At 44.4% G+C, this 27,998-nt stretch overlaps 1 protein-coding gene and 1 long non-coding RNA gene across 3 annotated transcripts in view; one reads left to right on the top strand and one right to left on the bottom strand.

The window, feature by feature from the left end:
- The first annotated feature begins 2,465 nt into the window (after positions 1-2,465).
- CASQ2 (calsequestrin 2) overlaps positions 2,466-27,998 on the top strand; it is a 60,901-nt gene continuing 35,368 nt past the window's right edge. Inside the window, exons 1-2 of the mRNA XM_059136834.1 lie at positions 2,466-2,984; positions 25,508-25,592. Coding sequence (XP_058992817.1) covers positions 2,466-2,984; positions 25,508-25,592 — 604 coding nt within the window. The remainder of the gene's footprint in view (positions 2,985-25,507; positions 25,593-27,998) is intronic.
- Positions 2,978-27,998, bottom strand: part of LOC131809612 (uncharacterized) — a 41,954-nt gene continuing 16,933 nt past the window's right edge. For both annotated transcript variants that reach the window (XR_009345236.1, XR_009345235.1), the window contains 2 exons: positions 18,932-19,036; positions 2,978-8,335 (listed from right to left, as the gene is read on the bottom strand). This is a non-coding gene — a long non-coding RNA (uncharacterized LOC131809612). The remainder of the gene's footprint in view (positions 8,336-18,931; positions 19,037-27,998) is intronic.

Here is a 27,998-nt window from a genome sequence, read left to right as displayed (position 1 = left end):
AGCCTGATTTCTACAGAATGTGTCCTCAGGGCTGGGCTGTGAGGCCCCCAGTAGAATCCAGGATCTGGGGACAGGAACTTTCCACAATGGAGCTTTTTTCTGCTAATACAGAGTTGATCAGAAGCCAGAGAAGACTTAAAGACTTAACTAAATTTTAAAAATTTCTTTTTTTCTAGGGCGCCTGGGTGGCTCGGTGAGTTAAAGCCTCTGCCTTCAGCTCAGGTCATAATCCCAGGGTCCTGGGATCGAGTCCCACATCAGGCTCTCCACTCAGCGGGGAGCCTGTTTCCCCCTCTCGCTCTGTCTGCCTCTCTGCCTACTTGTGATTTCTGTCAAATAAATAAATAAAATCTAAAGAAAAAAAAAGAATATTTAAAAAAATTTCTTTCTTTCTCTTTCTTTCTTCTCTCTTTCTTTCTCTCTTTTCATCAGTTTCAAGTCAGGAAATTCAAAGACTCTGACTTTAAATATTTCCCAGTTTTTCAGTAAAATTAAAAAAAAAACCCTCACATATTAAGAAAAGTGGGGCACATTCTAAATAAAGGTAGACCCACGAGATTGAGACAATGAGAACAGTTTTGGGAAACTGACCTTGAAAAGACAACACATACATCGTTTCACTCAGAAATCTTGCTCCCCTTAAATTCTCTAAAGAAAGCAGAGATCTCTCATGCTTGCCAATGACCTGGAAAGTTAACCATGCCTTAGAATGGCTATTTTTGGCTCCATCTTTAAAAGTTTACAGAATTCACCATTAGAAAGAACTAAAGGCTTCCATGGTTTCAGTGATGGGGGTTCTCCAATGTCCTGGCTTCCTGGGCATGAAGTGTCCTGACTGACAGCTCCTTGTTACCCTGCCTCTCAGCGTAAGGCCCTCCAGATGCAGTGAAGGGGTCTGGTCTCCCTCGAGTAGGATGACAAACTTCTCCTATCCTTCAATCCTCTGTAAAAGTTATGCATGAAAGAGTCCTCACTCTTGCCAAAGCTGGTTTCCCAGTCCAAGAAAGACAAAAATTTGGTCCAAATTTTAAGAGCCATTGACCACTCTAAAGAGTCGAAAGATATGACTGGCCTGTTGTTTAACCAGAAGTGATGGTTGAGGAGCCACTTAAGAAAGGCGGTATTTGCAGGGAATTGCCCTGAGTTGGAGGTAAGACGACCAGGAGCACCAGATTCCCAAGTCCTCATGTTGGCAGTTAATAAGGCAATCTCAGACAAGTTGCCAATCTCTGAATCTCAGTTTGCTCACCTGTGAAACTAACACTAATCACTTCTGCCCCAATTGTCTGCTAGATTCAAGCGGAAAATGGATAAGAAAGGATTCACAAACCATTATTATTAGAAATTGACAAGTAGTATAATAACCCATGTTCTACCATTTCCAGCAAGAATAAAGTTAGGTATGACAGCTACCATGTTTGGGCACTTGATTTTTATAATAATGCTTTTCCATCTGTATGTTCCAAACCTTGCAATAGAGTGTTATTTGACAAGGGGGGAGCTGAGAACCAGAGAGAACGAGTGACCCCCTCCAAAGTGTATTCAATCATTAAAAGGCAGATGGGGACTGGAACTCTCTGTTCAACTTCTAGGCTTTGTGTACAAATCTGTCTTTAAAGAAGAAGGAAGGGGCAAAAATGTTACATTAGGGGTTAAGGTAAAAAAAAAAAAATGACAGAGGTGGTAGCAAAAAAATCTAAGACGGTTTCTGAGGAAGACTGTTGAATTTTTATTTTATTTAAAATATTTTAAAATATATTTTAATATTTATTTATTTATTTATTTTAGAGAGAGCGCATGAGCAGGGGGAGGGGCAGAGGAAGAGGGAGAAAGAATCTCAAGCAGACTCTCCACTGAGCACAGAGCTGGACATGGGGCTCAATCCCATGAACCCCGACATCACAGCCTAAGCCAAAATCAAGAGGAACTGTGGCCCCTGGTGGGCTAGCAGGCAGGGTGTCCCTATATTGCTTGCCTAGTGCCTGGCAGAGCCGTGTCAGCATGCATGGTACAGCGGCCAGCCAGGGCCAAGTTCCCAAGAAGAGAGGATGGGAGGCAGGGAAAGGCAGGTGCAGAATGTGAAGCTCACCTCGGGGCTGCACTTGGCTCCTGTGTGAGCAGTGTTAGGGGACAAGTAACCTGCCAGGAGGGGACAGGCTGAATACTCTCCCCAAATCCAAGGTCTGGGTGACCCTGTGTCTGTGCAAGCATCTTCACTGACTTGTCCCACTACTGTCCCATCTCTTTCCCCTCTCCTCGTCTCTCCCTCCTTCTTGAGTCTCTTTCTCTCCCTTGACCTTGCTGGCCTCCTTATGTCTGCTGCACACATTCTCCTCTTTCCCTCCTGCCTCCTCCCTTCCTACCCCTCGGACAGACCGTGTCAGCGAATCCCTCAACAGAGGCATATCTAACTATTTTATTCATTGCATGATTTATTTTTAGCCTGAAACAACTGCATCCTAAAAATGGAGTTCCTGATGAGACAGGGGCTGGGCCGAGCTATGCGAGGTATCTGGGGATTGGCCGCTCAGCTTGGCCCTCAGTCTCCGCACGCGTGTGTCCTGAGCCTAAGAGTACTGCTTGGTTGGAGCCCAGGAGGTGGGGAGTTGGTCCTCGGGCCCAGGAGGGACAGAGGGGAGGGACCGAATCTACTTCTCTGCTCCCCACTTCTCTCAGCCAGTCCTCTGGAGTCTTCCGGCCGCTTTCCCGCACTCAGGCTTCCTGGAAAAGTGAAACGAAACTTCTCCCAGATGGAGAGAGTGCACCTGTTCATCGTGGGGGTCTACCTGCTGTCCTCCTGCCGGGCAGAAGAGGGGCTCAACTTCCCCACGTATGATGGCAAGGACCGCGTGGTCAGTCTCACAGAGAAAAACTTCAAGCAGGTTTTGAAGAAATACGATGTGCTCTGCCTCTACTACCATGAGGCAGTGTCCTCAGACAAAGTTGCACAGAAACAGTTCCAACTGAAAGAAATTGTGCTCGAGGTAAGCTGGGGACCTGCTCACCGCATTATCCCAGGGCGCATGGGCTGGCCAGCGGCTGGGAGGTGGGAACACCGGTGCGGAGACTCTGTCCTGAAGTCCAGCTGCAGTTTAGTCTGGTTTGAATCTGAAGATATCCTTGTTGCAAAGCTGGGCTGTGGGAAGAGCAAAGTGTGGGTCCCGGCTCCTAAAATGGGGGCAGTCAGATGTGTTGCACAACACATAGTTCTGATTTAAACTCTGTCACCTGATGGTCCTCTTGACTTTTCAAGGGCAATAGTCAATGTTAAATCTATCATTGAAAAGCCTGGTCGAAATGCAATTCAGAGATGATCTGTGGTTTCCATTTCGTGTGCTAACTCCCCCCTCTCCGCTCCCTGAAGTTTCCCCATGATCCTGGAGAGACAGGAGGCATTTGACCTTGCTTCTCCACATGGGTCAGATGGGGAATATCACAAAGTGGTCTTTGCCTCTAGGGATTTGGGTTCGGTCAACATTGCACAGTGTGCATATGCGGAGATCTGTAGTAACACGTTCATTAGCGGGATTTTTTTTTTTTTTCTCAGAAAGTTATTGGTGTGTGTTCAGGGCAGATGCTGAAGTCAGTTCTTATTTTATCTGTATTACATGGCCAGTTTGTAAGCCTGGCATGGGGGTGCATTCTCTAATCCTTGGTGAGTGCTCCAGGGCCAATTCCCACAACACCTTCTGGACAGTGTAAGGTTGCTTACACTTCAGGAGCACCTGTGAATGCCAGGAATTCTAGTAGTCACCAAGATCCCTTCACAGCCCCACGCCCAGCTTAGGCACAAACCTGGGGACAGGGCTATTTGAGAATTATAGCAGCTTATTAGCTAGCATATCAGAAAGCTCAACAGAATCAATATTTTGATTAACAAAGTTACCATATATCAAACACATGTAGATTTGAATCCCTCCAAATAGATACCAATAAATTCCATGAAAATCATCTCAAATATCATAAAATATAATTTAAAAAGTACTTGAGAATTCTAAGTGTCTCTTGATCATACAAACACCTATTTTCAGAGCTCTTCTGTATGGTGGCGTGGTTATTACAGAGAGCTTGGGTTGACAAAAAGCTAAGCATTTTAAAAATATCACAACTACCATCATATATTTCCCCAGGCTTATCCCGTGGGCTGGAAGTGGAAATTCAGTTCCCTCTGTGGGTTGCAAGCAAAGAGAAAGCAGGGACAGTTTTTAGATCTTTGTACTATATATGGGAATATCAGAGGCTGGAAGAAACCAGGACATACAGCATAGCTGCTGCTTAGCCCCTGAAATACTGACATCGTCATCTCTGTTTCAAATGGCCCTACTCAGTTATCAAGAGACACTTTTCTGAAGAAGTTCTTTGAAGACATAAGGATTCCACCCCACATGCTCGTCACTGTCTGATAGCCTGTAACTCAGAAAGAATGCCAGTACGAGTAATGATCTCCAGCATATTAAAATACATGCGCACCCACGCACACACATACACTTGCACACACATACACACACACACTCCCTCAAGAATGTATCTCCCCCAAAGACCTAGGGCCACGTAGACCTGAGAAAGGACTTTCCCCTGGGCTCACCATCCCTTCAGACACCTTTGATCCGAGAGTGCCTGGCAGAGACCCATGGGGCATAGGCGATGTCCCACAGGCTGCTGAAGCTGAGGTGGGAATCATTAGGAGGAGAAGGACACAGAACATGAAGTCAGGGAGATCTAGATTTATATTTTGGCTTTGCTTTTCCTGGGCACATGATATAGGGCAGGGACTTAATTTCTCTGAGTCTCTTTTTCTTATCTATAAATATGGGAAAAACAATCATTATACCTATGTAAGAAATAATTAAATAACAATAATATTTATTGGATGCTCACTGTGTACAGAGACTGTTCTGAGCACTTTGTATATGTTAACATGTTGAATCCTTACAATATTTCTATGACATTGGCATAGTTCCTATCCCCATTTTACAGAAGGGGACACTGAGTCTCAGAGAGGGTAAGTTGCCCAGGGTCACTCAATCAGTGCAGGCGAAGGTGGTCTTAGCCCCTGCATTGCACTGCTGCTGTAACCAAATAAGATGATGTTTAGTTAGCTGCTAGATACCCTGTTGAGGATCCTTTCTAGTCTGCCTTAAATAGAGTTGCTCCGCCCATGGGCTTGGGCCTGGAGAGGCCAGCTGTATCAGCAGCAGGGTTGAGAAGCACAGAGCAACCTCCCCCCCATCCCAAAACAGGATACCAGTCACGTAGCTGTCCCAACCAGGGAAGAGTCCCTGCTTCCTTAGTGATGACCCGGGAGCGGAGGGGGATTTGCTGGGGTACCTGTCAAGTGCAGACTCTTTCTCAGAGTCCAGGACAAAAAAGGTTCTGGGAATACCATGGGTAGAAAGAAAGGGATGTAAGCCTCTATACTTCTCTCCTCATCAAAACAGTTATTTTGTCCTTTTAATTCCCTGGACCCCCCCCCCCCCCCCAAGCTGCATTAAGGGAAATCCTCTGCCAGTGCCGGGGCTGTGGCTGCTGGGGGCTAAGAGAAGAGGAGGCAGCTCCCAGCGAATGTCCACAGGAATGAGGTCTCAGACATGGGCAGACAGGGCAGGGACAGGGCTCCTTTCCTCCAACTTGTTCAGGGAGGTGGCTTCCGACGTTTCTATCATAACTCACTCTGACCCAGTGATCATGGACACATGCATGCATCCACACACAGGAAACAGAGATTTCAAGGGACTATTACTGTTTGGGGAATACTTGGATTTTTAACAAAATTCCTTTTCTTCTATTTCATTCTGTTCTGTTCTTGTCTATTTTGATCTTTTTCAATTAAAAAATATTGATTCCAACCCATTAAGTCGATTGCATTCTACAATGATGAGCTGTCACTCCCCTCCTTGCCTCACCGCCAGCCAAAACACCTAAGAGAATTTTAGGGATTAGGAGCTCATAACTTGTCATGTAAGGGCTGCCCCGTTCTGACAAAAACTTAAAGGAGCTGACCATAGCTCCTGCCACTCGAATGGATTTTGCCTGCCACTCTAAGGGATGACCATGAAAAGACCCAGCAACAGCCCTGTCTGCAGGGTGAGGAGGCACTCCCCGACTTGGGGTCTTGAAATGCTGATCAGTCACACATACATCTGTCACTTGCACGTTGGGGTTTGGGCAGGGGAGAGATACTATGGATAAAGGAAAAGGAGACACGTGGGTTGCCCATTATGGAAGAAGGGCAAACAAAATCTACAGTGCAAGGAGCTCATTGTAATAATAGAGAGGCTTATAAGGTTCTCTGAGAGCACAAACAAGAGCCCCACTCTCTGGGAGAGAAGTGGAAGGCATGACAAGGAAGAACTGGTTTGTTACAATGAGTGGAATTTACCAGGCAAGAAGCAAGGGCTGGGGAAGGAACTGCAGGAGGAAGGGTTCTGACAACACTCAAGTATCTCCCCACCAAATTTTCCTAGAATTTGGCCATGATGGCCTCATTCTTTTAGGGTAGGTAGGGTTTTTGTCCCTATTTTGTTAAAGCCCTGTGGGCAGATCATTTAAAATATTGCCAATCACTGTACCTGCGTCTGACCGAGTTTGAGTTCTGAGTGAGAACAAGGTCTGATAAAGGGAAAGAATGTAAGGTCACTAAAAGCTTAGGCAGAAAAAGTGCAAATAAAATGATACCAGGAGGCACCAAATTCAAACTGCTGTCCAGTTTGGCTGGGTCTGGCTCTGGAAGGCACCAGGGGTGATGCGGGGTACATAGTTCGGTAGAGGTGTTCTGTAGAGGCTTGCTGAATGAATGACGTGTCTGATGAAACGTTGTCTTTAAGAAGCATCTAGATTGCTCTGAGCCCTTTACTTCAGAGCTGTGGCTTTGTAGTGATGGGACTCAGCCAGCTGGTAATCTTGATTCCTGGTTGGGCATTTCATCCACAAAGAGCACATACTCACTTAGAAATGTCAGAATACATGGAAAAGAAAAACAAAGACAAAAATAATAGCCACACAGAAAGAAACAGTTCACGTACTGAGAGATTTCTCTCCCATATTTTCTGTCTATATGCAAACATACATTTTTCAGTTGTTTTGTATTATTAATATAATTTTGTTTCCTTTTTTTTATTTCAGTATATTGTGAGCATTCCTCTGTCATCATAGAGTGTTATATTCTTGGCAAATGTTAATGCTGGCCTAGCATTCCACTGTATGACCATGCATATTTTTAAGATAAGTGGCCTATTTTGGGATGTTGACACAATTTTCAGAGTTTTAAAAATCTTTGTTTAGATTTTCATTGTACAGTTTCATCAAAAATTCTTTGATTTTTTTTTTTTTTAGCTAAATGGGATTTTCCTATTAAATTACCTGCCATTTACATTTTTTTCTCCCATGAATTAATTTTCTGACTTTCCCCCAGTTTTCTGTTGAGGTGTCAACACCATTTGGTTGCAATTTTATACAGTTTCCTTCAGCTTCAGCCAAGACAGTACACAGAGTTATGCCGTAGAGGCCAGATTCTGTTAGCATCATAGGACTCAGACTCAAGAGGAGGATCTGCCCAATGATTCCGATTCTTCCCTGCTCTTTTGTTTCTTGCTTTGACTCCCCCCCCTTGAAACTGCAATGCAAGCCATTGCTGCTATCATGTGTTCCACAAACGTTGCCAGAGAAAGTCCTCCAATGTCACCGACCTCTCTTGGGTTAGAATGCTTGAGAGGTGGTGTGCTCTAAAACATGGACTTTCAAATCAGGTAGATTCGAGTCCAGTTCTCAAGGAGGAAGTCTGTCTGTGGTCAGGCTCCTTGTTTTGTAAAGTGGAGACAGTGGTGGTGTGACGATGAGTTAGTCTGGCAAGAGCGTGGTTCAGGCATACGGAAGGTACTTTGACAAATATTGTCAACTTGCAGCCGGTGCTCCCCTTTCCAGTCATCATTTTAGATACCACCCACCCTAACCCTGCCACTTTACAGACTGAGGACACCAGGCCACTTGCAGAGAGCTCAGGACTGATAACACGGTGCCATGTTGCTTATTCTCAGCCAGCTGAGCCCCAGAGGGCAGAGAGGACTTGCCATTGCTCACAGATTCTTGATGTCTGCCCCCATGTGCAGCTCTCCCTCTGATCTCCATGACTTTGCTGACTGAGTCTGTGCTTGATAATACTCAGCCACTTCGCCCACACCATTTACGAACTGGGCTTCTTCCACATTCTCAGTTCTGGTGCCGTCCGTCTTTGAGGGATTCTTCCAGTCTCCTTCCAGCTCCTTTTACCTTATTCTTTCTCTCCATGGAGACATACGTGGAAGTTCTCTCTCTGGATTGGAAACCTCTGGAGGGCAACCTGAATTCAAAGCAAACTTGGTAATAGAGGAAGTGGAAAAAAAAGCAAATGGAATCAAATTGATATGGGCAAGGACCACAATCGGCTTGTGAGTCAAAAACACAGCTGGATGAATGATCTGGGGGTGTAGGGTACTGGACAGCAGAAGGAGGCAGAGGATGGCAGAGGGGGCTGTGCATAAGCGATATGGCTTCCACATTAGGAGTTCCTTAGCTCCCTGGGATTGGCGTTCCAAACACCCAAGCAGTTATGGGAACGGTTTACTTCTTCCTATCCCCACCTGCCTTCACACGGATATTATCCCCAAGTCCAAGGCCCACTGCCTTTCCTCTACACCACTCCACTTCCTGGAAAACAGCATTCCAGCCTGAACAAGGAGAAAGGAAAGAGGACTGAAACTTTTTCCTAGAGAGCTTCATGCCCATATAAAAACGATGTCTTGCTACCTCAGCACCTCTAGAAGGAAAGGAGAAAGGAGACGTGCATGGACCTTGGTTTCAGGATCTCTGGGCATTCTATATCACATCTCATGTTCAAAGATGATACTATTAACTGGGTATGTATGTTTTGGGGGAGCGAGTGAATAGGCCAACCTGTAATCAATACACATTTATTGGATTAGGAGAAACCATGGGAGATCTACTCAGGCAAGTTACAGAATGTTTTAGAGCCTGAAAATAAGTAATGTGAATCCCTGAACAGAACTATCAGTTGATCAAATATGCACTGCCCTTACCAGACTCTGAGTCACGTCAGCATGAATACGTGAATGAATGAATGAATGAATGAGTCAGTGAACAGAAGATGAACGAGCTGTGCTGCTTTCCTCGCTGTGAGCAGCTGACAGCCGCTTCGGTTGTTTAGGATGAGCTAGGTCTCTTAGATGGGCAGGCAGCCTGGAGTCTTGCAGGAATAGCCACAGCATCCTGCTAGCTGCATGCCAGGTTGACCCAGGTCTCCTAGTATTTTTCAACAGAACTTAGCTAGGGTGCAAGGTCAGACGCTGCTCCTGAGCGTCCCCCTGCAGGGACCTTCCGTTCTTCCTGCTTACGAGGTCCCACTTCCGCTCACCGCATAAAAGCTGCTGCCATCCACACACAACCTTCCCGGTGGCTCTCTCCCACGCCCTCTTAGATACTGAATGCACATCATCACATACGATGATTGGAAATGCCCTGTCTACCAGTAGGAAGACAGCTTGTTGTTATGACCAATTTTCCAGTGCCGGTAAGCAGATTATTTTCCAATAATTTTTGACGGTGATTCTGGCACAGATTTTTCAGTATGCCCTGTGGGGGATGAGGGAGGCTGGTTCCACCATCTGTAGCAGAATCAAGAATCAGAATCCTGGTCAGTGTAGGGCTCTGGGTTCTATTGCTACTTAAGGAAGTCTCTTGATACTGCTGCTCCCAGTCTACCAAGGTCCCTAACAGACTGAGCTCCCTTCTCTATTCAGCACTTAGTCTCCTAATCAGTTTGCATATCAGTGAAATCTCTCTGGCTGGGAGTGAGTGACACTAGATTTTAGACCCTGCAGTGTGCCCAATGTCATTGACGTGACTCTCGTGCTCTTTCTGAGCATGGCCGGCCTCTTATATCCAACCTCAGATGAGGGGGCCATGCTCAGGAAAAGCAGACAACTGGAGTTCAGAGTGCCTGAAATTCTCTCACACTTGCTTTTTGAGAGTCCCGGAGAGGCACCTCATTTCGCTCATCTATTAAACCAATCATGTAGTTTCAGCCAGTGAGTTAAAAGACTTAAATGGAATGCATGTGAATAAAAATTTCTTATAAAATTGTAAGAAGCTGTACAAGAATCAGATATTATCTTGTTATGCTGATTACTATTACGCTGATACTAGGAGATTAATCTATGTAGAATGCCTAAAGGAGTACCTGAAATATACCCAGTGCTTATCAAATGCTAATTCTCTTCACCTGTGGCTTGAAATTTAGACCATGTTGTAGGCTAACTGCAACAGTTCTCAACCTTGGCTACATACTGGAATCACCAAAGAATTTTTAACAATACTGGTGCCTTGGGGTTACTGTGTGGCTCAGCCGGTTGAGCATCCAACTCTGTGTTTCGGCTCAGGTCACGATCTCAAGGTCATGTTCTTGGGGTTGAGATAGAGGCCTGCATCATACTCTCTGCTCAGAGGGGGGTCTGCTTGAGATTCTCTTTCTGCCATTTCCTCTGCCTCCCCCACCCCTTACCACCTGCTTGTGTATTCTCCCTCTCTCTCTCTCAAATAAATCTTTTTAAAAAATTCTGGTGTTTGGGTCTCCTCCCTCCAGATACTGATTAAATTGGTGATGGGAGAAGAGATGTTTTTTAAAATATCAGTTTTTAAAAGCTCTTCGGGTAATTCTCATGTGCAGCCACGCTTGTAGACACTTTAGAATTGATGCTCAAAATGCAGACCCCAGAGCAGCGGCAAAGGCATCACCTGGGTGCTTGTTACATTTAAATGGGATTCTGCAAGTGATTCTTCCTAGTGATTCCTAACTCTGGGTTAGAGTTTACCAAGCACAGCAGTGGTCTCCTGGGCTAGAGAAATTTTCCAGATGGCCAGAATCGTGTTCCAACTGGTTGATCTTTGGTCTGTTGACATAGCTCTGGTTTGAACTGATGCCATAAATTGGTTCTGGGGTTGGAGGGGTTTAGGTCTGCCCTAGGACTCAAGCCCCAGTATTCACCCACTGTCCCCTCTCACAGCCAAGGACTAAGATTTTGGACCTCCTTAAAAGGGGATATTTGGGCCATGGGAAGTCTTACCCTACTTGAGAGGTTTCCAGTGGAATTATGGATTTTTCTGAGGCCAGATCAGAGGGTAAGCTTTGGGCAGGGTACAGGATGTACCTTCAGAAAGGAAAAAAATCATCCATTTGATTGCTATGTCACATTGCCCTTTTCCACAAAGAAATGGCAAAGTGGAGAACCCTGGAGAATATGGGATACTAACGGGTTTGTATGTATGGGTGTTAAAGTGTTTGACAGGAAACTATGGGAAATCTGCTTAGAGCAATCTAGTAAGTGTTCTATAATGTGAAATGGCCCTGTGACCACCCAAAGAGAAATATTCATTCCTTTATCCGTCACATGTTCATACCTGCTTCCTTACAAGATGCAGGGGAGGGGTGCCTGGGAGACTCAGTCAGAGCCAGTTAAGCAGCTGCCTCTTGGTTTCAGCTCTGGTCATGATTGCAGGGTCCTGGGATCAAGCCCTGGGCCAGGCTCCAAGCTCAGCGGGGAGTCTGTTTGAAGATTCTCTCTCTCCCTCTCTCTGACCCTCTCTCTCTGTCCCCTCCCCCATAAATAAATAAATCTTTTAAAAAGTCTTTAAAAAAAAAAAAACAACAAAATGCAGGTGATGTGGCTCCCTATAGCTAAAGAGATGTTCTTTTATTAATGCTAAGAACTCACTTCCTTTAGTTCTTTACTTAAAAGGCACCTTATAAAAGAAGTTATTTGCCTGACCTCCTACATAGCTCAGTCTCTGAGCACTCCTTTTAACCTCTCTTCCCTACTCTTTCTCCATAGCAGTAGGCTGACACATTGCCCACTGTCTGACACCCTTACAGAATGTAAAATCTATACAGGCAAGAGCAAAATGTTCCCTCCATTGCCATATGCCAGCTTCTACATCAGTGTCTGGCTCATGGTGGGCACTCAGTGGCATTTGTTGAGTGAATGTTAAATGAACAGAAGAGAAGAAGAAGAAGGGAGATAGCACTTGCTATAAATTTACCATAAACCGTACCCGATATGGGTGCTTTATGTATATTATTTTACTTAATTCTTACAGCATTTTTTCACAATGCATGCAAAGAAATGATCCCAAAAGTTAAGAGGGGGAAATTGCCCAAAGTCACAAAGCTATAAAATGGTGGATTAGGATTTGAACTCCTATCTGTTTGGTTCCAAAGGACATGTTCCTTCCATGACACCAAGGAACAGCTGAGAGGGATAGCTTCGTGTTTGTAAGCAGTGCCAGCTTAGAAAGGGACAAGTGTCTTTAGTTTGTATTCTGGATTTTCACCCACACTTGAGCAACATTTAATTGTACAGTTGGACTAGGTTGAACTGAAATGAACAGTGTGAGCAAATGGGCTAATGTTTCACGCCTACTTGGGATTTAATAAAAATCCAGCAAACGCTGGATGGATGGGTGGATGGAGGGATGGATGAATGATGGACGAACGGAAGGAGGAAAAGAGAGGGAAGGAAAGGTGAGCAATGGCAAATCTATTGCGTATACGGAAAATATCATTCTCCTTGCTCTCTCTTTAAAGTTAAATTAATTAAAAGAAGCATTGAGTGGAAAAGTATAAAATTAGATTGACCCTGTCATACCCAGGAATGTTTTTGTCATCCTTGCTTAATCCCACTGAAAAATGGGTAAAACTGATTAAAAAAAAAAAAAAAAAAACCACAGGACACTCAGTCCCAAGTATATATCCAGCATGGGCAGAAACCTCTAGGCTCTGCAAGGCTGACCCTGCCTTCAGACCTATTTAGCACTGGCAAATGTCCCTATGATTGCATTTCTAAACCCCAAGAGAGGAAGGCAAAATGAAGTTGCCGGAGTCAAGTAAATCTACAGATGGAATGATGTGGGAACCGTGGGCAGAGAATAGCAACACACACAGGATTCAGGTATTTCTTCCAACTGTTCATGGCCCCAAAATGGCATCCTCCAAACTTGCACCTGCTGCCCTCTGTAAAATCAGATGAGGTCAGGCTTATTTTGGTTTGGCTGTGGGAATGAATCCTCTCCTAGAACCAGTGCTCTCTCAGACAAGGTATACATGCCCACTCTGAAATTGCAGATCTCCTTAGAGCCCAAGTGCCTCCCAAATAATTGATGAGAGTTTACTGTGCACATCCCAGGGGCAGATAGTGAAAGACAGAAGTGCTATTAGAAGATCAGGGCTTGAACTGATGGAAAGAGATCATTTCTCCTTCCATCTAGAGAATTCATAGAGATTTTACAAGATGGAAAACCCACTGTTGATTCAGAAGTTTTTAGACCATTGGAACTTTCTTTTCTCAGTCCAATACTTGATTCCAAACAGGATGTCTGGCCATGATATCCCTTAGGTAGACCTTCTACCAATGCTATACATTTTTTAAGTGGAGACATGAGATACCATGAAAGTCACCACTATCAAACTATCATAAGGGGCGCCTGGGTGGCTCAGTGGGTTAAAGCCTCTGCCTTCGGCTCAGGTTATGATCCCGGGGTCCTGGGATCGAGCCCTGCATCAGGCTCTCTGTTCATCGGGGAGCCTGCTTCCCCCTCTCTCTCTGCCTGCCTCTGCCTACTTGTGATCTCTGTCTGTCAAAAACATAAATAAAATCTTTAAAAAAAACTATCATAAGATGAAGCAGTAAGATGAAAAATTCAGGGATAGGAGGTTTCAGAATCACATGGTTTTTCTTTCAAAACAGCAGCCCCCCCCCTTTTTTTTATAGTTTGGACACCTCTGGTTGGTCTGGAGGATTTTCATATCATTAACAGCTCGGCCTTAGCATCTAAGGTGACTTTGTCCACCAAGAAAGCCAGCCCTCCAAAGCATTGAGTCTGTACCCGAGAGCCTTGGAGGCTCTCTCCGAGAGAGGCCTTGGAGGCCTTGGAGGCTAGAAGAGGCTCCCTCTTCTAGCAACTGGATGCAGCTTTATCCAGATAAGCTGTTTCTGTTTGAACAGCTATGTGGGAAGACGGCCAGTGCGCCATCTTGCAGTGTGCTGGGCCCCGCCAGCCAAAGCCGCTTCTGAGTGCCCGCGGAGCCTGTTCCAGGAGTGTCCGCCTGCTGCCCACTGCCCCACGCCAGGCAGGCCTCTCCTCACCATCTGCTGTGTGCTGGGCAGGAGGCGGACCAGGCCGGCCACCAGGTACTCCTTTACACGCTCACCTGCCTCTACTTCACACCCACACGCACGGTCACTTTGGCTCAGGACCCCAAACGAATCTGACCATACGTTTCCGATTTATTTATGAAGGAAACGAGAGCGTCTCCTGTATTCACGGGAAAAGGTGAACATGACACATAAACAGCAGCCCTCAATATTGCCCCACAAAGAAGCACACGCTTTGGGGCACCTGGGGGGCTCAGTCGGTTGGGCATCTGCCTTCAGCTCGGGTCATGGTCCCAGGGTCCTGGGATCAAGCCCCATTTTGGACTCCTTGCTCCGCAGGAAGCCTGCTTTTCCCTCTCCCTCTGCTGCTCCCCCTGCTTGTGCGTACTCTCTCTCTGTCAAATGAATAAATCATCTTTGAAAATGGAGCCACAGTGTCAGGTTGGAACCCAGCTATGTTACTTAAGTGCTGTGTGGCCTTGGGCAAGTTGGTTGACCTTTCTACGCCTCCATTTCCTCAACTACAAACTTCTGCTTTCTGTGGGTTTTGGGAAGATCCAGTAAGATAATCTATGTAAGGGACTGGAGCAGTATCTAGCACATAGAAAACACCCAATGGGTGCTCTTTTTCTTACTGTTACACTGCTTCTCAGCATGGTGGAAAGAACACACAGCTCTGGTTCTTGGGTCTCGTCCCTGGCATTGACAAAAGACGGAGCCTAAGAACACCAGTAGAAACCATCAACAGCCTCCATTTTCCCCTAAAGCTCTCTCGGAGGCCACCCATTCCAGCCTCAAGAAGTCCCAATATTTACTTCCATCTCGTAAAATAGCTGTTCCACTCCCTCGCCTTCCTCCTGCCTGGAGCCATCACGTGCCAACGCCCAGCTATACATAGCCTGGGCCTCATCTGCAGGTGGCAGAAAGTGCCGGGAGATTACTGGGGATAAACGTCAGCTCTCCAGTTTCAAGGGAGGACACACAGCTGCTGAGTGACTTGACACGTTGCCAGATGGTATGAGGGATAGTGGGTGAAAACAGGGTGCTTTTTGGCTTACAAGGAAAGAGCAGCATTGTAGCCGGGATATTTTTAATGACCAGCCTCAGGGACGTTCACTTTGAGCAAAGACCTGTGACATTTTTTCCCCAGGCTCCTCAGTACTTCATTTTCTTCAGATTCTTGACCCTGCAGAAAGTACCCCCCAACCCCCACTCTCAGTTCCCTTTAACAGAACCTCCCCATGCCTTCCCCACCTTCCCTCTGACCATGAGATGTGGCACCAATGGAGCTTTCCTCAGTCCATCCCGGGAGATAAGGGGTGCCATGAAGGGACTGCACTTGGAGGGTCAAACACAGGGTCCTGATGGTCTGCATCTGCTCTCCCAAGGCCTGGGGGGCGGTCAAACGGCCCTCGGAACGTGCCCCCTGGTGCGGCTGGATGACTCTTTCCTGCCTTTCATGGGCAAACTTCTTGAACCAGGGATCCACACCTGCTCTAACATATCCTTGCCACCCACTCAAATGCTTAACTCCCAGTGCTTTGGCTTCTGGCCCAGCTCCTCTCTGAAAGGTCACCAGTGACTTACCAGTCCTGAAACGAGAGGCCTAGTGGTGGTCCCACTGTCCATGACTCCCTGCACTATCCCTGATCCGGCCACCTGCGCCTTCTCCCCTGCTGTGACTTTGGAGTCCCCACACTGTGTTCCCCGTCTTCTGATTCCTTCCCCAGGCCTCCATGCCTCCAGGGCACGCTCCTCTTTCTGCTCCTGCCTCCTGTGAGACGGCCAGTTTCCCATCCTGTGGTTTTCTCACACCCTGGCCTCCCTGAAGATGCTACCTGCCCTTCTGCCCCCACCTCTCCCCTCCACTTCTCTCTTTGAGACCCCTCCCCCGAGCACCAGGTTGACACCTCCAGCTCTTGGCAGGACTTGGATTGCCATGAACGCACTGCATCGAAATCAAGACAGAGAACTTTGCCTCCGGGTCTGGCAGGCCCCAGCTGATGTCAGTGTTTCGTTCTTCCGTTCGTTCCCTGGCTGGGGACCCTGGCACCATCTCGCCTCTTCTTTTTGTGAGGTCTCCCTCCCTTCTCTCTCCAAAGCCACGGAAGAGCTCTAATTGGACTGACTCTACACTTGGAACATCATTCCCTACGTTACCTCCATCCCCTGCCACCGCCTCAGTCTGAGACCCGTCCTCTCCCAGACAACGCATCAGCCTCTCAGCTGGTCACCCTTCCTTTGCACTCTCCTTTCTGTCAGTCAGAATAGACCCTCCTCCAACTCCGGTTAGCTGTATTGTTCTCCTACCCAAATACCCCCAGTTCAGAACCACTCTCCTCATATTCAAATCCTTTACCCTCTTTTTCTTTTTCTTTTTTAAAAGATTTTATTTATTTATTTATTTGACAGAGATCACAAGTAGGCAGAGAGGCAGTAGAGAGAGAGAGGAGGAAGCAGGCTCCCTGCTGAGCAGAGAGCCCGATGCGGGGCTCAATCCCAGGACCCTGGGATCACAACCTAAGCCGAAGGCAGAGCCTTTAACCCACTGAGCCACCCAGGCACCCCTACCCTCTTTTTCTTGTATGCCTTAAATACACCACTCCATTCAGCAACCTCAGATAACCTCTCTGTTCCATTCCATACCCTCCCTGCACATCTGCATCTCCAAACCTCTGCTTCTGCCATCTTGTCCTCCTGAGATGCCCTTGGGGCTGGCTTCTGCTTATCCCCGTGCGGCTCCGCCATTCAAGGTCTAGGGGGCCTCTCCTCTCCCAAGCAGTATCCTCTTGCATTCATTCATTTCCTTGAGAAACTAATTGTGTTTTTAGTTTACTGCAAGGTAGCAATGTGGTTCCAGTTCTTCTGATTTTTCAAGGAAAGTTGGAAACCTCAATTTCCATGTGAAATTGCTTAATTTAAAAATTTTCACACTATGCTGTAAAGATGGTTTTACCAGAGGCACATAGTCCCTTAAAATTACAATTTATAGTCTACTTCATATACCATGCAGATAGCAAATTATAATATATTCAGTGTACAGAAACAAAAGAGAGTAATAATTCTTTTCAGGACGGGTTTTTGGATCTATAAAAGTAGATTTTCTTGGTAATCAGGAGTTGGATGTTCATCCTATGAATTTGGGATTTAAATGACAGGACAAAAATATGGCAGTGTTCATCACTTCTTCATTTTACAGGTGAATTTAGTAATGTAACATTTCTATCAGTTAATGTCATTAGATGGCTTTAAAATCTTATTTTTATTTTATGAAAATATTCAATGAAACAAATTTATTATAATTTTTTTTTTTAAATAAAGGAGGGAGAAAGGCAGGGGAGGAGCAGAGAGAAAGAGAGAATCTTAAGCAGGCTCTGTGCCTACCTTGGGCCTCTACCTCACAACCCTGGGATCATGACTTGAGCCAAAATGAAGAATCAGAGGCTTAACTGACTGAGCCACCCAGGCCCACTTCAATGAAACAATTTTCATTGCGATGTAACTGACATCATATTATTAGTTTTAAATGTACAACATAATGATTTGATACCTATGTATATCGTGAAATGGTCCACCACAGTAACTTTACCTAACACATCCATCACCATACATAGTTACTAATTTTTTTGTGATGAGAATATTTAAGATCTATCCTCTTAGCAACTTTGAGAAATACAATACAGTATTATTAACTAGGCCTATTATGCTGTATATTACATGCCCAGAACTTACTTTTCTTATAGCTGAAGGTTTGTACCTTTTGACCCCTTCATTCATTTCACCCAACCCCCACCACCTTTGGCAACCACTCATCTGTTCTCTGTATCTACGAATTCAGTTATGTTTTTTTATTTTGTTTGTTTTTAGATTCTATAATTCAAATGAGATCGTCCTGAAGGCAAGGAATTAATGTTTTTTGAGATCCATTCTGGTCAGTTACTCAAAGGGAGAGCAGGGGGAGAAAAACAGACAAGGACACTTTGTTTGTTTACAGCTCTCAAATAAGTAAGTACAGCTAAGTGATTATATAAGTCAAGGCATCCTTTACAAATTGAGAAAGAGGTGTAAAGGAAAATTATAATGTGCCTCAGACAAGAGTACAAAGGGCACCTGATTCAGACCAGGAGTCAGGGCATGTCTCTTGAGAAGCTGATGTTTATGTGTAGACTTCCAGGATAGTTGGAGTTGGTGACAAATGGAAGGAAGAGACTTCTAGAAAGAGAGAACGGCATATGTGGAAGCAGAGCACCTTCAGTGCCTTTCTGTGGGTAGAACAAAGCATTCCCTTCAGGCAACTGCAGCTGGTGCCCAGCCTAGGGCTTGGGAGTACTGCTGAACAGACACCCCATGCAAAGGCCTCCCAGGGTAGAAAAGAGCTTGACAGTTTGAGGAACTGAGGAAGAGTGTATTAAGTAAGAAGTGGAGTGGCCCCAAATGAGGTTGAAGAGGCAGAAAGGCCAAACCATGAAGGCCGTGTTGGCCATGTAGGGATTTTAGACTTCATTCTGAGTGCATGGAAGGTAAATACACACTGCTTATCACAGCTCACTAGGCTCTGTGTGATTTGACTTCCCTGCCCACGAGCTCTCTCTCTCTCTCTAATTCTCCATAACCCTTGCTTTCTACCTTTTGTCTTTTTGTACCTACCAGTTAATTTTTCATTAGCTTCCTTCTTAAAGAAATCACAGAGTTCTTGACACTCTGTATCTTACACACTTTCATTGAGCACATACCTTGATCATAGCAGGTCCTGGATGAATAGTTTTTGCTTTCTTTCCATTCCAATACATTAGGCTTTGGTTCTTTTGAATTGGCACTAAGTCCAGAGTCTTATCCAGCTATCATAATATTAAGAAAATAAAACATCTATTAAGCACTTACTGACTGCCACACTGTGTCAACAACTTTACGTGCATTATCTCATTAATCTTCAGCCTTGTGAAATAAATATTGTTATTGTCCATATTTTGTAGCAGAGTCCCAGCACTTGTGATCTAGTCAGGAATCCAGGTCTCTGACACCAAGCATTGTATTATTAACCAATGGGCTAAACTATTTGAAGATGGGATTCATTTATTCATTTAAAAATGAGATCTACTTTGATTCTATCATTGTAGAGATAACAATGGTGTGATAAATACCTATACGATGCAATATAATGAGAGAGAGAAAGGGTATACTATGGATAGCTACTTATTTACACTGACTTATGCAAATAATCTAGTATTACTTTTTTTTTTTTTTTGTAAAGTTAGTTTGTAGTCAAAATAATCATCTGGGGTCAAAGCAAATCCTAATGTTTCTGGAAAGAATGAGCATTGCACCAGTACCCAAGGCTGTGTGTACAAACCCCATTGTGTGTGACAACCACATTCTCTAGGAAAGGCAATAGATAAGACCATCTGAGAAGTAACCAACCAACCAAACAAAACCAGTGGGGAAAAGATTATAAGTCAACAGGGGAAAACTGTAATCACATCAGAAAAGAATATTCCAGTTTTTTGAGAATTCAGGAGACATGTTGACTCTGTTTTTTCTCTCTGACTCCTATTTGTAACTCTTAATCACTATAATTAGTGACAATCGCCTCTTCCTATTTTGGTTCAAAATCCCTTGATCTTAGAAAGTGCTTGGGCCAGTCCATCCATTCATCAAAGTATGCTGCGTCTCTAAGCTGCTACACGAGAGACGAGAGGCACAATATGGGTCCTGGTGTCCTTAAGCAGGAAAGGTTGACCCTGCAGAAGAGGCTTATACACGACTCTAATGACTGTGAAGTCAGTGTCAGAGTGCCATGCCCCTGCCATGGGCTTTGGAATTCACAGAAAGGAGGCTGGAGTGAAAGATGAGCCTGGAGCTGGCTTTACAACCAGGGGTGCCAAGGCTGGCAGCAACTGAGAGAGCACAGTGAGACTGGGCTGCAGGAGAGTGGAGAAAGGAATACATGAGCTGGAGATTTAAGATCAGAGCAAAGGCGGAGACAAGATGTAGCCAAGTCGGAGAGTCTGGCTGGCCCCATCAGCTCGGTAGGGATTCTTGGTCCTGGGGGGCCTGGGTCATGTCAGGACTCAGCCCAGGAGGGCCCAGTCTTTCACCACAGACCTTCTCCCCCAATCCAGCCTCACTGCTTTCTCTTGGGTTGCCGCCAGTCCTGGCCACCCTTGGCTCAGCCCATGGGGGTGATTGCTGGGACTGACGGGAGTGATGACAGAGCTCAAGTGGGGAGGCTTTGGGCCTAATCAGGTTGGGGGGCAGAGTGACGGGACACTGCAGGGACTGCACCTACGATTGCCAAGGAGGAGGTACACAGGTCTCAGCTAACATGCGTTTCTGGCCCATCTGTGACTACAAACTCTGTTCGTCCATCTGTTTTTAGGATAGTGGCTGACTATGCTTAGTTAAACAAGAAACCCAAGAAAAAGGGCTGAGCTTGTTTGAGACAGCGCCTCTCACTCATAGGGGTTCAAAAGTCACATATAAACATGGATAAGGTAATAGATGCCATGCTTTCCATGCCTAGGGGAGGCATGCATTTGCAGCGACCTAAAGCCCAACAAAACATGGTGGTGTATGCCTAGGAGAGGTCAGGGGTAAAACTTCTGTTCAATTCTCAGAGTTCATCACTTATATTCTTACTGTAATTAACATTTCTCTCCTGTGCCTAAGGTAGAGGGGTCAACAGAGCCAAGCATGGGCCTGAGGGTCACAGTTGAAAAACATGATAACCGTATCACTTTTGGATGAACTGACAATCTTTTATAGCAGTGATTTCCACAGTGTGGTGTGTGGCCTGAGATCTGCTGTGTCAGAATCAAAGGGTGTGGCAGTGTGGCTTACAAAAACATACATTTCTGAACCCCATCCCAGCTCTGTTCTCTACTTTCTGGTGTGGAGGCCCAGGAAGCCTCATTTTAGCCAGTGATTTAAATGCATGCTGCTGCTTAGGAACCACTGCTAGAGGCTCATGCTCCAGGAGTAGGGAAACTTACTAATATCTCAAAGCCATTAGGTCTCACCATCATTATTTTTGAATGATAGACAAGGGAACATTTGCATCAACGTTTTGATAGCACTAAATAGGGCAGAGCGGCTTCTATGTCTACATTTCAGAAATGACCTTGTCTAATAAATTGAAGGCCGTAGACAAAAGCCAAGTGACTTTGCAGAAAGATGGGCCTGTTTAAGCATTGCAGGAGAGCTTAGATGAGTCATCACATAAACACTGATGATGTTGTCTTTCATCCTAAGCCTTCCCTAGTCTTGGTCAAAATCCAAGAAAGGAGAGAAAACTGCCTGAGGGGCAGGTGGTGCCATTTGTTGCCTGCCCCTCCACCCCTAGTCACCAAGGCCACTCCACAGAGCAGCTTCTGAGCTGTGACCAATATGCTTAGCCTTAAAGGAACAGAAGTGGTTAGGAGCAGAGAGAAAGAAAGAGAATGAGGAGCCTGTGAGAAGGTTAAGAAGGGAAGAATGAATAGGCACAGAAAGTCCTCAAAGAAGTTGTAACAAGGAAGGAAATCCAAGGGAGAAGCCATAGATGCCGGCAACAGTGAAGGGAGACAGGGATGAAGAGAAAATGAGAGAAGCAACCACAGAAGAGGAAGCAGATGGATTTATAGCACAGACTGTAGAGCCAAAGAGATCCAGGGTCACTCCACCAAGAAAACAATAAATCTTAAAGTTATGTGCACCAAAGAACAAAATAGCAAAATGTGTGCAACAAACACTGATAGAACTGAAAGGAAAAGTAGACAAATTCCTAAGAATGAGAACAAGGCATGGATGTCCACTTTTAACTACTTTTATTCAATATAATGTTGGAAGTTCTTGTTGGTGCATTAAGTGAACACAAAAAAATGAAAGGTATACAGATTGGGGTAAAAAATGTCCATATTCGTAAATGACACAATTGTCTACATAGAAAACCCAAAGGAATCTGCAAAAGCAAAACAAAAACCTCTTAGAATTAATAATAGTTCAGCAGGGTTGCAAGATGCAAGATAAACATACATCAACCAATTCTATATCTATTTACTGGCCATAAACACATGGACATCAAAATTTAAAATATGATACTATTAAAAAATCACTGAAAACATTTAAATAGTTAGGTATAAACCCAACAAAACATGCATAAGACTTGTATGCTAAAGACTACATACTGCTGGTGAGAGAAGTCAAAGATCATCTAACTAAATGGAGGGGCATACCATGTTCATGAGCTGGAAGACAATCGAGTAAATATGTCAGTTCTCCCCAAGTTAACATACAGATTTAAAGATTCAATGCAATTCCTGTGAAGATCCTAGAAACATTTTTTGTAACTATAGACAAGATTATTCTAAGTTTTATATGGAAATGCAAAGAAACTAAACTAGGTAAAGCAATTTTGAAAAAGAAGAATCGTGTGGGGGTGCCTGACTGGCTCAGTCAGGGAAACATGCAACTCTTAATATTGGGTTGTGAGTTTGAGACCCATGTTGGGTGTAGACATTACATAAAAATTAAATTAAAAAAAAAAAAAAGAATCGTCTGGGAAGAGGCAGTTTACTCACCTTCAAAGTCTATTTTAAAACTACTGCTATCAAGACCATGTGGTATTGGCAGACAGAAAGGAGAAAGCAGCAGTAGATCCATATAATTATGTCAACTGATATGCACAAAGGTACAAAAGCAATTCAATAGAGGAGAGATGGACTTTTTAACAATAGTTAACTGAACAGAAAAAAAAAAGAACTTCAACATAAATTTCACACTTTACCTAAATATAGCTCAAAATGGAACATGAAATTAAAAGTAAAATTAAAAATATACAAATTTTAGAAAAAGAGGGGCACCTGGGTGGCTCAGTTGGTTAAGCATCCAATTTTTTTTCTAAGATTTTATTTATTAAGTGGAGAGAGTGAGAAAGAGAGCACAAGCAAGGGGGAGAGGCAGAAGCAGAGGGAGAAGCAGATTTCCTGCTGAGCTGGGAGGGTGACATGGGGCTCAATCGCAGGCCCTGGAGGTCACAACCTGAGCCAAAGGCAGCCATTTAATCATCAGAGCCACCCATGCACCCCCAAGCATCCAGTTTTTGATTTTAGCTCAGGTCATGATCTCAGGGTCTTGGAATGGAGTCCTTTATCAGACTCCCTGCTCAGTGAGGAGTCTGCTACAGGATTCTCTCTCCCTCTTTACCCTTCCCTCTACTTGCTCTCTCTCTCTCTCTCAAGTAAATAAATAATTTTTTTCACAAAAATTTTTTAGAGAAAGAATTAGGAGAAAATTTCAGGGTACAGGGCTAGACAATGAGTTCTCAGACTTAACACCAAAGGCCCAACCTATAAATGGAGAAACTGATAAATTGGACTTCATCAAAATTAACAACTTTTCTTCTGTGAAAGACCCTATTAAGAGGATAAAAATAATAAGTTATGGAGTGGGAGAAATATTCATAAACCACATCTCTGACAAAGGGCTAATATTAAAAGCTCTCAAAATTCAACAATCAAAAAGCAACCCATTTAATGTATAGGCAAAGACCTGAAAAAGAATTTCATGGAAAAGAAGACAGATGTCAAATAAGTACATGAAAAAATGTTCAGCCTCATTAGACATTAGGGAAATGCAAATTAAAACCATAATGAAATGTCACTACACATCTGTTAAAATGGCTAAAATTAAAAATAGTAACAACCACAAATGCTTGCAAAGATGTAGAAGAACTAGATCAATCATCACTACGTTGCTGGTGGGAATGTACAGCCACTTGGTTAGACAGTTGGGCAGTTTCCTTAAACGCTAAACATGCAATTACTATACTCAGCAATCATGCTCCTCAACATGTTTCCTAGAGTAATTAAAACCAACCTTCACAAAAAAACCTGTGCATTAATGGTTGTAGCAGCTTTCTTCATGATAGCCAAAAACTTTAAACAACCCAGATATACCTCAATGGATGAATAATTGACCAAACCGCAGTACCTCCATACCATGGAGCACTTTAAAAAATAAATGACCTTTGATATACACAAAAATCTCAATGAATCTCCAGAGAAATATGGTGGTTAAAGAAGATAATCTGAAAAGTTTACATACCTCGTGATTCAACATTCTTGAAGTGAAAAGGTTATAGAAATCTTTTAGGAAGGGGATGAGGGCAGGAACAAGCAGATAGGACTATAAAGGGATAACATGAGGGGTCCTTGTGGTTACGGAAATATTCTGTATCTTGACAATATCAATGCCAAAGTCTAGTTTGCAATATTGTATGGCAGTTTTGCAAGATGTTACTTTGGGGGAAACCAGGATGTGCAAGGGATCTCTGTATTATTTCTTAGAAGTGCACGGTAATTTACAATTACCTTTTAAAAAAAGTTTAAAGAAAAGTGATATTAATATTTCATGATCTTTCTGGTAGCTTCTCCACTGTTTCTATTTAAGCCCCCATTAGTCAAATGGCAGGACTTAGACCTCAGTCTGTCAGGGCCTCCCTGCTTCCTTAGAGCTGAGTTTCAGGGAGGTTAACACAATGCCAGTCCCGCGCTTGACGTCATCATCCGTGCTGTTGTCTACCCAGAGTGGCTCCCAGCCATCTGTCCCCCTAGGACACTGCTGCATCCTCTTCTCTGTTGTGGCTGATGGTTCCATTCCAGTGTACCACTGGTTCTTCCTCTCTGTGGGCTGCGGGAACACTTCAGGGGCCATCTTGGATCTATCGGCCAGACACACCCAGTGCACATTCCTACTCCACAAGCCCAGGGGTTGAAGGTTGAGAACTGTGCTTGGGTATTGGGGACACCGGTCTCCTTTGTTTTCCTCAGCTTTTCTGGTGTTCCTCAGTTTTTTCAAGACCGAGAGGGAGGATTTAGATGGGGCACGGTTAAGTGACCACACAGGGTGCATTGTGAACTCTTGTACCGCCACCTGACTCCAGGTTCAAATGGTGGCTAGCAAAGGGCTCTGAGCCCCTTGTCATGTATCCATGGTCATCCAAGTATTCTTGGCTTCCTGTTTGAGTCCTACCTCCCCAATTTAAAGTTTATCCACCTTGAGGGCAGAGGAGGGTATGGGACAGTGGACATAGTCTTCCAAATCCTATATCTTAGGATTCTCACATTTTCTCTCTTTGGTTCTCAGCCTTCTGCTGAACCATCCTTCTGCTGAGGGGATAGCATGGAATCCCTTTATGCTGCTTGAATTGGTCAGATTAGCAGAACATATGGAGGAAAATCCTCTTGTTATTACGTCATAATATTCTCCCATGATGTTTTCTGCCATCTTTCTGCCCTCGGTCTGCTCACCCTCTGGCTTGTCTTCTCCTTCAGCTTGTGGCCCAGGTCCTGGAACATAAAGATATAGGCTTTGTGATGGTGGATGCCAAGAAAGAAGCCAAGCTTGCCAAGAAACTGGGTAAGTGGGACTTTCTGAGGTATACCAGGAAGAAACGAATGTGTCTTGCAAAAAAAGAGTACAGTTTCACTTCTTTCTGCATGATAGCTGGACTATTTTTAAACAAATATGAAATGATTCTGCACACCTCATTCTTGGGTTGAGGAAGAGTTTCATGAAAGCAGTATTGGCCTGAATTGAATGATTTCACATGAATGATCTAATGTAGCTTTGCTTCATTGTAGAAACTGACGCAAAAGAGGCAAACCTTTCTTTTTGGCTCCTAGTGGGGGTTAAAAGCCTAGCCTCTTTATGTCACTCCATGGTGATCTCTCTGGGGAAAAGAAAAATCTCTTCTCCCATCACTATTATTTCCTTACCTCATGAATGAAGCAGCCAGCACAAGATAGCACTAATAGTAGTGACTCTGGGGTCACAGTGGTTCTAAGTGTAAAGCTAAACCTCAGCTGGGCATAATTGTTGAGGGCGAGAGGGAGGATTTAGATGAGGCATGGCAATGTGACGGCACAGTGCATGTGTCCATGTGTCTTGCTTAAGTCCAAGTGCACTTTAAGAATCTCACACCCCTAATACCAAGAGAGAGAGAATATGGGGCGTTCCTCTGCTTTCTGAACACCCACACATGGGTACCGCCCATTTTGCCTTTTCTGCATGACCAGTGGAGAACGGCTATTTAAAAATAGCAGGAGGTTATAAAACAGGACCTTTGAAGAAAGGTTAATTGGATTTGGAGTAGTAAACATAGTGGGGGAGAAAAGATTAGTAGTGGCGTCAGGTACATGGAAGTTCATTATCTGAGGACATTACAAACAATTGTCCTTTATTATATTTTCAAGAAGACCAGCTTTTTTTTTTTTTTTAAGATTTATATTTTTTGCGACTGTATTTAGGTTAGATACAAATAGAAATTCACAACTATAAAATGATAATGAATTATTAAGAATGTCTGGGGTATCGTTTTCCCTGGAGACAAATAAAGGAATATGTTTTCCCTCTGAGCAGGAGAACTAAGTGTGTTAACTCTTTCCCCAGTCAAAAGCAATTCAATGCCATGTTTCTCTTCCTCCAGAATTTATTGATTCCCTAGTTTTCTTTCCTGTTGTTATCATGGGAAGCTGAATTGGGGAGAACTTCCAGTAAATTTAGTTAGAGGAAAGCACTAGTATTTCAGTGATCTAAAAATTTAGCCAGGGGACAAGCTGGGCGAGCTTTCCTAAGAATGGACCAATGGATATTCTCCCAGTGGATGGAGCTTGAAAAATCAACATGATCTTTTCCTGAAAAGCTCACCCTGGAGGAACTGGGGGAGGTTCTTTTGAACCAAATAGTTCTCAGAGTTTTTAGGAGAGTTGTATTTCGTGAAGCTGCTCCTTCATCTTCTCCTCTCTTCCATTTGCCTGAGTTTCGTCTCCATCAGGCTATGCCTGAACTACTACAAAAGCCTTCTAACTGACCTCACTTAGAACAAAATCTGACATTGGGATATCAGCTGATGTTCCCAAGGTACCCTTCATGATCAGTTATTGCTGGCCTCAAGGTTACCCAGTACAGAGGCCCTTTGGCTTTACAAATGGTGCTCCAGGGTGTGCCCTGGGCTCTTCAGACGCGCTCTGAGTGGGATAGAGCAGGCGGTGGGCCAGCCTCCTTTTCCCTAGAGATTCTGCAGGAGAGTTCAATTGGAGAAAGCCTTCTCCAGCTAATAGAGAGCTTGGAAAAAATTAATCTAAGGAGTCAAGGATTCTATACAGTTGAACTAAATGCCATCCTCGGTTATTTAATATTCCTGGGGAAAGTTTTCCAGCAAGCATTTGTTAAAGCACACAGTATTATGCCAGGAGCGATGGAGGGTAGAAAAGATGCAGAACCTTCCCTTGTGGCATTATCAGCTAACTGGGGAAAAAAAAAAAAAAAAAACATGTGCAGAATTCAGCAATGATAGAAAAGTAAACTTTTCATTCTGGCCACGGACATTTTTGGGGTCCCTGATGTGTCCAGGATCTGTGCAAGATCCTGGGGTGCTGAGCGGACCGTGGTTCTGCCTTTGGAGAGCTTTCTGTTCCGGTGAGTACTGTACATGGAGCCAAGAGAAAAACAATGGTGGCAAGAGGGTGGCCTTCTTGGGGAAAATGAGTCCAAAGTGGAGACCCGAAGGAACTGACCAGGATTGGGGTGCGGGGGGCAAGAGTAGAAGTCACTCCAAATTTGGGGAACCAGGAGAATATCTGTGACTTTTCCTTTACACACCCTCTCACATCAGCACAAGGGCTAGAAGCAAGGAAGCTGCACAGGGGGTTAAGAGGGCAGGCCTATCCAGGAGAGAATGTGAAGTGTAGAACTGGTGCTAGGTTGTGGAGGGACTGGAATCTGGAATGCCTGGCTAAGAAGTCAAGTGGGCAGGGGGCAATG

The sequence above is a fragment of the Mustela lutreola genome, chromosome 10, assembly GCF_030435805.1.
Source record: "Mustela lutreola isolate mMusLut2 chromosome 10, mMusLut2.pri, whole genome shotgun sequence".
NCBI classification, from domain to species: domain Eukaryota; kingdom Metazoa; phylum Chordata; class Mammalia; order Carnivora; family Mustelidae; genus Mustela; species Mustela lutreola.
The sequence above is the reverse complement of the archived record's forward strand: the minus strand, read 5'-3'. Positions and strand labels throughout refer to the sequence as shown.